The sequence below is a fragment of the Nyctereutes procyonoides genome, unplaced genomic scaffold (genome assembly GCF_905146905.1).
Source record: "Nyctereutes procyonoides isolate TBG_1078 unplaced genomic scaffold, NYPRO_anot_genome, whole genome shotgun sequence".
NCBI lineage: Eukaryota > Metazoa > Chordata > Mammalia > Carnivora > Canidae > Nyctereutes > Nyctereutes procyonoides.
The window spans coordinates 27,072,019-27,084,481 of NW_026575146.1; the positions used below are offsets into that span (position 1 = coordinate 27,072,019).

General features: G+C 35.2%; 1 protein-coding gene across 2 annotated transcripts in view; it reads right to left on the reverse strand.

The window, feature by feature from the left end:
• Nucleotides 1-12,463, reverse strand: part of TBC1D32 (TBC1 domain family member 32) — a 209,355-nt gene that overhangs the window by 183,433 nt on the left and 13,459 nt on the right. For both annotated transcript variants that reach the window (XR_008662516.1, XM_055310422.1), the window contains exon 3: nt 9,759-9,920. Coding sequence is in view for 1 of the 2 variants with exons in the window: in XM_055310422.1 (XP_055166397.1) it covers nt 9,759-9,920 (162 nt within the window). In the remaining variant the exon portion in view is untranslated. The remainder of the gene's footprint in view (nt 1-9,758; nt 9,921-12,463) is intronic.

A 12,463-nucleotide genomic window follows, 5' to 3' on the forward strand; every position in this document is an offset into this window, starting at 1 on the left:
ATGGACACCAGTACTCAGCAACAGCCAACTGCTAATATCATATTTAACCAGAATAGTCTGTCTGGTAAATCCTTTAGTCCTTGTTTTATTTCTACTTCCTTCTCTATTCTCCTCCCTTCCTCTATTCCTTTCCTTCGTTTCTCCTCTGCCTATACTTTATCTCTATAGGCACCTATAAGACCTAAATAAGAGTTAAGCTATCAGTGAGCCCTTTAAAAGAGAGGCTAAAGAACCCATTGTCAGAGATGTTAAGAAGGGATTCTTGAAATTGGTAAGAATTTGAACCAGACAGCTTCTAAATCCCTTTTACTTCCATGGATCTAAGTCTTAGAAAGAGAGGTGCCTGGGTGACTCAGTTGGTTACACATCCAACTCTTGATTTTGGCTCAGGTCATAATCTCCAGGTCCTGAGATCAAATCCTTCGAGCCTGCTTAAGATTCTCTCTCTTTCCCTTCACTCCTCTCCAATTCACCTATGTGTGTGTATGTGAGCATACTCCCTCTGTCTAAAATAAATAAAATCTTAAAAAATAATAAATAAAAGTAATAAATAAAAGTCTCAAAAAGAACTTATAAAGTTCTCCACTTATTAAGTGCAAACTCTCAAGCATCCATATTAACCTTAGAAATAGAATTTTAGAGCTAAATGAAACTATAAAAAAAAAATCTAATGTACTCTTTTGTTTTACAAATAAGGACTAGGTGACCTGTGGACCATTGAAATTTCTATATTTAAATAAACATACTAGAATAAAGTATTAAATTTGGAATCAGAAAAGTTGTATTAAAATCCTGACTACCTACCAGCTTTGTCACCATAAATAAGTTTAATTTTCCTCAATTATAAAATGAGATAAAAAAATATAATCTAGCTAACCTATTTCACATAGCCACAGCAAGAGTAGGTATCTGAAAGTTCTTTGTAAATATAAAGCATAATACATATATTTATTATCATGTTGTAATAAAAATACATCAGGAAAATAAAGCACAGAAAATTCCCTTTCTTTATATTTTGGTAAATGGGTCATTTTAACTCCATAAATAAAAGGAAGGATAGGTAAGTTACTATCATAAAAACAACAAAACCATGCTTGAGGATTTGGATAGAAATAGGAGACTGAGATTTTAAAGTTTAAAGGCATTTTAAAATATATTTTAAATTATATGTTACACATTATATATTATTAAATATATATAATTCTTTATGACTTAAAATATATTCTCATATATTTAATATGATTTAGCAATATATAATTTGTGCAACATGTATCTAGAAGCAAGTTTAATACATAATTTATGTATGTATTTTTAAAGCACCAGAAATTGTGAGAAAACACTAAATATTACAAGAAGATGGTAATAGAATCAATACAGGAGGAAAACATATACAGAAGAGAACTTCTATAGAAGTGAGAAAAAGTCCAGGGAAGATCCAAGTTTAAGGTAAGAGGATATAAAGAGCAAGAAGGAACCCTAGGTCACTCATCAGACTAAATGGCGAAGGAGATAGGATAACTGAGACGGAGGACTCTAGCTTTCTCCTCTACACATTCACAGTAGCAAGAAACAGGGAAGCATAACAATGCCCTGGTAGCAATCAAGAGCTAACCGTCAAAACCTGTTCTCTTCTTCGACAGTAATTGGATTATAGCTGGACAGGCCTAAACTATATTCCCCAGATTCCTTTGCAGTTACGTATAGCCATGTAAACAACATAAAGTCCTTTCCTCTTAAAATTGACCATATGGTCAGGATGCCTGGGTGGCTCAGCAGTTGAGCATCTATCTGCCTTTAGCTCAGGGCGTGATCCTGGATCTGGGGATCAAGTCCCCCATCCTCACAGGGAGCCCGTTTCTCTCTCTGCCTATGTCTCTGCCTCTCTATGTGTCTTTCATGAATATATAAATAAATAATCTTTAAAAAAGATCTCAGGAAAAAAATTGACAATACAGTAATTAAATAATGAATATAAAGGTAAAATCTCAATGATGTATATAGGGTTAGATTAAGGGTAATTAAAATTCACAGAAAATCTGTACATTCCATTTCAGACATGTTTCCTCCTGACTTTTTGAAAACACCAACATGAATTCTTCCACAAAAAGTATCAGCAAACTGTCCACAGAAAGAGATAAGAATAATAATTTTTACTTCTATCTTTTTTAAAGGAGTAATTTCTCCACCCAATGAGGGGCCCAAACTCACAAACCCAAAATCAAGATTTGCATGCTCCACTGAGCAGGGGGTGCCCCAACAATAAGTTTTAAAATTTGAAAAACAAAAAAGCCAAACCCCCAATATCAAGAGTCAAATGAACTAGACCTCAAAATAGCTACTGCAGTTTGGAAAAAAAACAAAAGCATGAAGACCATTAAGACTTACTCAATATTCCAAGTGAAAATAAGAAAAAGTTCTAAGAGGTAGTGAATAAAAGCCACATCAATTAATAATGAAAATCTACATGGTGAGTAGTTACATATACGAGGAATAGATGACAAACCCTACAAATGAATTCTTCCACCAGTAAACCTTTATTTTAAGAAATATCAAAAAGGGGAGACGTGGTGGCCCAGTAGGTTGAGCATCTGATTCTTGATTTAGGCTGGAATCATGATCTCAGGATCCTGGGATAGAGCCCCACGTCTAGCTCTCTGCGCGGTGGAAGTCAGCGTGCCCCTCACCCTGCTCATGTTGTGTCTCTCTCTCTCTCTCTCTCTCTCTCTCTCTCTCAAATAAGTTAATAAAATCTTTTAAAAAATTAAAATGTTTAATTAAGAAAATAATTTCTAATTATGATTTAAATACTGTTAATAGAGGTACTAATGCCTAATCATCAATACTAATTTCTAAGCATCACACACACACAAAAGGAAAAAAAAACTGCACAACTTACAATCTTTCATCTACGACTCACAAAGCAGAAGACAAACACTCATTAAGACATTTAACAGCTTTGTGAGGTAATTATTATTGCTTTAATTTTTACATGTGGATGAACTAAAACACAAGAAAATTAAATGGCTTGCCCAGAGATTAAAAAAAAAAAAAATCCTAACAGTCCCATAGAAAACTTTGCTCTTAGCATGAAAATGCTTTCATTTTCTCATTAATAAAATATTTTAATACTCCTTTTAGAATAAATTTAAGAGTACTACCAGAAATAGATTACTTGTAATTATCCAAAGATGAATATGATGTTAGCTTTTTTCCTTAAAATCAAGAAATAAGAAATCCTAATCTGCATGGCTTTTACTTAATATATCTTAGTGGTTTGAACTTTATTAATTTTTTAATAGGTGTACACTACTGCATTGTTCAATAACATATTTATTTAAATAATACAGTAACTTGTCACAAAAGGAAAGTGATCCTGTCCAGTCATAAAGAGTTTAAGCACTTAAAAATAAATCAGATTTGGGCACGTGGGTGGCTCAGTCCATTGGGCATCTGCCTTCAGCTTAGGTTATAATCCCAAGGTCCTGGAATCAAGTTCTGCATCGGCCTGCCTGCTCAGCAGGGAGTTTGCTTCTCCCTCTACCCTTCCCCCCTGCTCATGATCTCTTCCTCTCCTATTCTCTCTCAAATAAATAAATAAAAATCTTTTTTAAAAATAAAATAAAATAAAAATAAATCAGACTTAATGTTTTGAAATACAATAGGTAACATAAGTTCAAGTACATAATCCAATTTTTGTAATACTGGAAAGATGAGCCATATTCCAAGCTTCAATACCTGCCTTCGAACTGCAGTAAAAGGCAATCATGATGACACAGCATGGAAAAACACGATGCCAAAGGTCCCTAGACACATCACATATATCCAAGTCCAGAGAATAGAATGAAGGAAATGTCATATACCCAAATCATTACCAAAATTAAATTTGTGGGATCCAAATTTAAAAGACTTTACTATGAATAAAAAGTCTGTAAAATTTTTATTAGAGTAAAAAAAGTTATTGCCACTTAGCTTCAGATAGTAATTTTTAATGTTACTTAATACACTAGTTACTCTAAGAATTGGAAGCTAAAGAACGGAGCTACAAGAATAAGCAGGATTTTTTTTTTAAGATTTTATTTATTTATTTGACAGAGGGAGCACAAGTAGGCAGAGTGGCAGGCATAGGGAGAGGGAGGAGCAGGCTCCCCACTGAGCAGAGAGCCCAATGTGGGGCTGAATCCCAGGATCCTAGAATTGAGACCTGAGCCAAAGGCAGACGCCTAAGCAACTGAGCTACCCAGGTACCCCCAAGAATAAGTATGAATTCAAGAGAAACTCGAAAATTACTCCCCCCAATCCTGCCCCTTATAGCCCTCAAGTCTTCTGTTGTGTCACATTTCATGCTACAGGTAAAGAAAAAAAAAAAAAAACAGACCTTCAAATTATCAATTATGCCAAGGATTGAAACAATAAAACATGGAATATCCAAGTAGCTGAGCTTAAATGTGAAAAGGAAGCTTTCAAATTTCTTTCTTCTCAGTTACTGTTCTGTGTTAAATTATACTTTGAGTGACAGGTATTTTCTGTCATGCTGTCCCACTGTTCAAGAACCCAAAGTACCTCCCTAATGTCTATGATATCCACTTGGCTTCCATTTAAGGGTTTCCATTCACCTGGCCAACTTTGAGCCTCATGACCTCTTTAGTTAAAAGGCAGTTTTTAAAACATCAAATCAAACAGAAGCTATATTGTTCTCATCTTCTGTAAGGCCAGAAAGGCAGCCAAGCAATAAGCAATATACATGGAGAGCACTTGTAAAGGGTTGAAAGTCATACATGTATAGGCACACAGCTCCTGCCCTTAGGAATCCACATAGATTAGCAGGGAGTCAAAAACACAAGTAACTATAAAAAGCAACTGCAGAAAAAAACAATATAAGAATTCTTATGGGGCAACATTCACTGAAAGTACCCCCAAAAGGGAACTCAGAGAAAGACAGGCTCTACGCTGGATTCCAGTATCAAACAACTGTATCACTCCAGGAAAATCCCTTTATTTGCCTCTCTGAGCCTGTAAATTAAGGACCTTAGAACAAATTATTGCCAAAGTATTTTCTAGTACTGATATCTGAAAATTTTATGGACTTAAAATTAATTTAACAAAAACTGAGCTCACAAATAACATACTTATTTTTTTTTAGTTTTCTAATTACTGTCCAACTGTGCTGAATGAGCCCTAATGAGAGGGTTCGTCTCCAGTATCCATCCTCCCCCCTCTTCCACCTAATGTTAGGTTAATACTCCTACCCAAAGTTATCACTGTGAGGACACAGTCATCAGCTCAGCATTAAACCTCTCAGTCTCCATTGTAGATAAGCATGTGACCAAGTTTTAGCCAATGGAAAGTCAGTGAATAAAGAATCTTGCTTTCCTATTCTCCCTTCTCTTGTCCATGTTGAAACCTAGTTGTAGAGTTAGTATAGCTGCTACAACTATGCAGGTGAAGGGAATAATCAAGAAGAGAGGTTGGTAAAATCCATATTCGGGACCTAACCTATCCTTTGTTTTTGTAAAGGTTAATCAGAACACAGGTACATTCTCACTCACATATTGTATATGGCTGTATTATTACTACAACAGCTTGCAAAGCCTAAAATATTTATTACATAGCGCTTTAAAGAAAAAGTTGACTAGCTTCTGCCCCAGGATACAATGGAACAATGAAGTACAAAGAACCTGGGGTCCCTAGATAAATTCACTGGACAGATCCACCTACCTATCCTGCACTCACGTACTTCTGAAGTATTGTATAAGCAGGGAAAAAAAATGTGCTTTCTTTGAGCCACTACATTGTTGTTTCTTTGTTATAGCTGTTTAGTATATATTCTAACATCTTCCTGTATATTTCCATGTGATCTTTTGCATATATCATGACATTTATACTATATTGAAGTTATCTATTTTGAATTTATTTTTCAGTGTAATGTCAAACTCCTAAAAACACTATGGATTAAATTATTCAAGGGTAGGAAGCATCTTATTTAACATTAGAGCCCCAAGACCTAAAACCTAACATATAGTAATTTCTATTAAATAGGTGATTACTATACGATGAGGGAAAAGAAAAAACTATTTATTGCTAAAGTCGAAATCATGTCAAACATCAGTAAAATAAATTTGATTATACTGGCAAGAGACAGTATCATTAATGCATCCAACAAATACCTATTAAGTACCTAAAATGTGCCAGGCATTTTTCAAGCCATTAAGGGCACAGAAATGGAAAAAATAAAATTATCTACTTTTATAGAGCTTACATTCTAGTGGGGAAATAATGAAAATAAGCAGAAAATAAGCAAATACATATATCATCTCATATTAATCAATAACAAAACATGAAGAGGAAAAATAAACCAAGGAAAAAAGAGAAAAAGTAAAAGGGACAGGCTACTGTTCTACATACAAAGGTCAGAGAAGGTCTCTCTGATAAGGTGACATTGAACTGAGACCTAGAAAAAGTAAAGGAACACCAGGAACAACTCAAGGACATTCCCTCCCACCACTGATTTACAACATCCTACTGGAAGTCCTAACTGATGTAATAAGACAAGAAAAGGAAGTAAAAAGCAAGCAAATTGGATAGGAAAAAGCAAGTCCTTGTTCATAAATGACATCGTCTATGCTAAAAATCTGAAAAACAAAATGATAATAAAACTCCTAGAATTAACAAGCAATTATAGCAAAGTTGCAGGATACAAGCTTAATACCCAAAAATCAATCACTTTCCTATACACCAGCAATGAACTTAGAATTCTACTTAGAATTGGGAATTAAAACCATAATACTATTTACATTAGCAAAATGAAACACTTCGGTATAAATCCAACAAAATACATATAAGATCAGTACAGGAGCACCTGGGTGGCTCAGTAGTTGAGCGTCTGCCTTTGGCACAGGTCATGATCCTGGGGTCCTGGGATCAAGTCCCGCATTGGGCTCCCTGCAGAGCCTGCTTCTCCCTCTCCTATGTCTCTGCCTCTCTCTCCATGTCTCTCATGAATACATAAAAAAAAATGTTAAAAAAAAAAGAGAGATCAGTATAAACAAAACTGTAAAACTCAATTGAAGGAAATCAAAACAGAACTAAAAAAATGGAAAAATATTCCATTCCATGTTCATGGATTAAGAATACTCAATATTGTCCAGATGTAAACTCTTCTCAACTTCATCTGTGAATCCAATGCAATCCCAAATAAAATCCCAGGAAATTATTTTGTGAATATAAACTAGCTGATTCCAAAGCATATACAAAGAGGCAAAAAAAAAAAAAAAAAAGAAAAAAGAAAAAAGCAAAGCTAGTACAATATTTAAGAAGAATGAAGCTGGAAAACTAATACCATTCCTCAACATCAAAACCTGACTTCGAGGGATCCCTGGGTGGCGCAGCGGTTTGGTGCCTGCCTTTGGCCCGGGGCGTGATCCTGGAGACCCGGGATCGAATCCTACGTCAGGCTCCCGGTGCATGGAGCCTGCTTCTCCCTCTGCCTGTGTCTCTGCCTCTCTCTCTCTCTCTCTCTCTCTCTCTCTCTCTGCGTGACTATCATAAATAAATAAATAAATAAATAAATAAATAAATAAATAAATAAATAAATAATAAATCCTGACTTCGAAACTATAAAGCTAAAGTTTTAGCTTTATAGCTAAATTGTGAAATATTCACAAAAGGATAGACAAATATGTGGAACAAAGGAGTAAAAGCAACACAGTAAAATAAAGATGGTCTTTTTTTTTTAAGACGGTCTTTTTAATAAATAGTGGTGAACAACTGGATATCCACGTGCCAAAAAACCAATTTAGACATGTGCTTTAAACCCCACATAAAAATTAACTCAAATGAATCACAGACCTAACTATGAATATAATGCAAAACTATAAAGTTCTTAGAAGATAACATAGGAGGAAATCTCGAAGACCCTGGTTTGGGTGATGGCATTTTAGATATGTCATCAGAGCACGATTCATGAAATAAGTAATTGATAAGCTAGACTTAATTAAAATGAAAATTAATTTCTGCTCTGCAAAAGACATTGTCAAGAGAATACAAAGACAAGCTATAGACTGGGAGAAAAGGAAAAAATATTTGCAAAAGACTTATCTGATAAAGGACTATTATCCAAAATATACACACTGTTAAAACTCAACAATAAGAAAACAACGTGATTAAAAAATGGGCCAAAGATCTTAACAGATATTTCACCAAAGAAGATATAAAGATGACAAGCATATGAAAAGAAGCTCCACATCATGTCATCAGGGAAATACAAAGTGAAACAACAATGAGATACCACTACACTACTATTAGATATTACTACTAACACAACAACCAAAATCTGGAATACTGACATCAAATGCTGGTAAGTAAGTAGAGCAACAAGGAACCTCATACAATATTGGTGGGAATACAAAATGGTACAGCAACTTTGTATATGTGCTGCCGAAGCGAGCACTGGTACGGCAACTTTGGAAGACAATTTGGTAGTTTCTTACAAAACTAAACTTACCATATGATCCAGTAATCATGCTCCTTGCTATTTACCAAAGGAGTTGAAAACATATGTCCACACAAAAACTGGCCCACAATGCTTATGGCAGCTTTATTCATAACTGCCACCATTTGAAAGCAACCAAGATGTGTGACACATCCAGACAATTGACTATTACTTAGTACTAGAAAGAAATGAGTTATCAAGTCATAAAAAGACAAGAAGGAAACTTAAATGCATATTATTAAGCAAAAAAAAAAAAAAAAACAATGTGAAAGGTTACATATTGTGTGGTTCGAACTATATAATATTCTGGAAAAGGCAAAACTATACAGACAATAAAAGAATTAGTGGTTACCAGAGATTAAGGGAGGAATGAATGGGCAGAGCACAGAGGATTTTTAGAGCAGTAAAACTACTTTGTGTAATACTATCATTGTGGATACATGTCATTATACATTTGTACAATTCCACAGAATGCACAACACTAAGAGTAAGCCCTATGTAAACTACGAACTCTCTGTAATAATGACGTGTAACCATAGGTTCCTCAGTTGAAGCAAATGTACCAGTCTGGTGGAGAATGTTGATAATGGGGAAGTCTATGCATGTGTAGGAACAAGGGATATGTGGGAAAGGAATTTCTGTACACTCTGCTCAATTCTGATGTGAAACCCAAAACTGCTCTAAAAAAAATAAAGTCTATTAAAAAAAAATGAAGGAGTAAGTCATGCAAATATTTAGGGAAAGGGCATTCTAAGGCAGCAGAAATAATATGTTGCAAATCCCTAAGGGAGGGCTTTGCTTGGCTGTTTGAAAAAGAACAAGACCAGTGTGGCTGGAGCAGTATGAAAGGAAATATGCTAAGAAATGAGGGAGAGGGCACAGAAGGCTCACGGTGGGTCTTCTAGGTTACAGAAGCTACTCTGAATTTTACTCTGAATGAGATGAGCAGCTTTCACAGTGTTAAGTGGACTCAAGTAGCACAATCTGACTCATTGTTTGAAAGAATCATCCTGGGCAGCCCCAGTGGTGCAGCGGTTTAGCACCACCTGCAGCCCAGGGTGTGATCCTGGAGACCCAGGATCGAGTCCCATGTCGGGCCCTCTGCATGGATCCCGCTTCTCCCTCTGCCTGTGTCTCTATGAATAAATAAATAAAATCTTTAAAAAAATAAAAAATCATCCTCACCATCTATAAGGGACATGGTAGGGGTGCCTTCAAGAAGCCCTGCTGAGAGAAAATTCCTTTAAAATATTATTGTGGACATACTCACTCTTTAGATTCCTGAGTTCTTTTAGTAACATGCTGTACAACTGTGTCATAGCCAGATTCCTCAGCCTGATTCTGATCAGATGTCCATTTTTCCATTTCTTCTTCAATCATAGACCCCAAAGTGTTACATATATGCTGTCGAAGATATTTCACAAATTCATAGCTAAAACAAATATTTAAAAAACAAATGCAGTAAATATCAAGAACTCACTTATTAACCATACCCAGAAAAAAAATATTAGCACAGAAAGATTTATAAAATACTCAGGTTTCTTACCTTAAACTAGGATTAAATTTTTTGTTCCAAATCACCAAGCTAATCTAGAATTTTATTGTTTTTTTCTGGGACATTAGCATTTTCTGCATCCCATGCCCACTCACTCCATCAATTCACCTAGTCATCAACATCTGTTAACATTGTCTACACATCCCTTGGCTTCATCACTTCCTCCTTTTTCTCCATTTCTATTGGTCAGTGCAAAACCGTATCACCTTACACAGAAATTATTACTGCAGCCTTCTTGCTCATCTTCTTTCACCCCCTCTTCCCTCTCATAGTTATCCTGAACACTGTAGTCACCCTGGTCCTCAAAAATCATGGACTTCATTATTTATGAGTTAGAGCCATTTTATTCATACCAATACCTCATAAGACATCACACAATGTCTCAATAAATATTTGTTGTATTTAAAACTAATTATTGGCTATTATCTTTAAATACAACTTCCCTGGCTTGGCATTTAAATACCTAATCAATCAAGCCCCTTCATTACCGCATCTCCACTTAGATGAGGCCACCTCAACTTTCTCCACAAACAACCAAATATGTTGATTTGCATATAAACAAGGAGGGACTCTGAAGTGAATACTACATATTAGACACTGCGCTAAGCACTTTATTGCCTTACCACATGAAATAGGTAAAATAGATGAGGACACAAATTGAAAAGTTAAAAAGCCTCCTCAATTTCACAAGCTATCAATTCAGGGGAGATTGGGTGGCTCAGGCTACTAAGTGGCCCACTGGTGATTTCTGCTTCAGGTTGTGATCTCAGGGTCCTGGGATTAAGCCAAGCATCAGGGTCAGGGTCTGTACTCAGTGGGGAGTCTGCTCTACAGGATTCTTTCTCTCTCTCCCCCTCCCCTTCCACCAGCAGCTGTGCCATCTCTTTCTCTCTCTCTCAAATAAATAAATCTTTTTTAAAAAATTCACAAGCTATTAATTCAGGTCTACCTTAATCCAAAACTCATCATTCCCACAACCCCACACTCTCCAAAAACGTTTAAGAAATAAAGTAAGATGTTCTGTAATGCTCAACGGAGATTGAAAAGGGAAATAAATAAATGTAATACTCATTTTTACCAACTGCACATTATTTAAATTTCTTGCATTTAGGGAGGTATGTCTATTAGATCTTATTTTTTCAAAATTATAACTGGCACATTAAATTTAAAAGTATAATTTACTTAAAAATTTGTTTTGAGCTATTCATTGAATTTACATTTAAATGTTTAATATTTATATTCAACATGTAGCTAGTAACTTCTAAGCTTTAAGAAAATAGCTATCTATTAAAGGCAGAAGTATAAAACATTATTTTGTAAACTTAATGACCGGCAATATTAGATCAAAACGATGAATGCTAATTTTCAGAAATACTCCAAGAAAAACAAAACTCAAAACCTCCTGAATCATATATCATAGAAAAAAGCCTCTAACCATCATTTAAGCAGTTTTGCAGTTTTTGCTTCTTCTGGTGATTCATCATTGCCTTATATTACTTAAAGATCTTCCCTTATACAAGCATAACTTCCATCCATTTTAAATGCTAACTTATTTTTTAGTTTGTATATTTGTAATTACAAACCAAATCTTCGCATATTCCATACAAAATGGCAAAAACTTACACAGGCAAGAGTAATTCAAAGGTTAAGGTTTCAAGAGAATCTTTTAAAGATGTTAATTTTTTAACATTTGACAGTCCCTATACTGCCTTCATCGAGACACAGCTGGCTCTGAGATTAGAGCTGGCAGATATGTGTGATGAGGTCTGAAGACTCCAAAAAATGTGTGTTCCCCACCACAATTATCCCACCAAAACCAGAAACCCTCTAAAGAATCAAAATATCTGAAATTCCAGTACCATAAATGTATCACTGCTTTCTTTAAAATGTCCTTGTAAATGAAAAAGGATCCAGGAATAGATACCCTTTCAGCCCAATCAGTAAGACCTCACAGCCAGCATCATACCACTGGAAAAGGGAAAAAGTGTGATTGGAAGAAAGTGCAAAGAGATGAAAAGTCCCTAAAAACAATCTCGATCCTCCTCACAATCCTGCCCTAGGCTAGTCAAACAGACACACCAATTTTCCTTCACCTCTCTGAGATACTCAGTGGGAAACAAAACATGGGCAAGCCTATGTTAATTCTCTGAAACTAAAGGGAAGCCACTCTAAAGATGAATTCTAAATCTCATCATCAACAACGGAAAGATGAATTATTCCTTGGTTTTATCAGCCCCATTTCTGTGTGCCACAAATCAAGCAATTAGGAGAAAATAGTATTTAACTGAAAAATACAACTTTGTGTTTGCTTTGTTTAAAACCCAAACTGTAAGCAACAGAAATGATATTTTCATAACTAAGGCAGTGAGGAAATATAACGGAAGTCCATTAACAAAATGTATTCAAGAAAGCTAATAGAA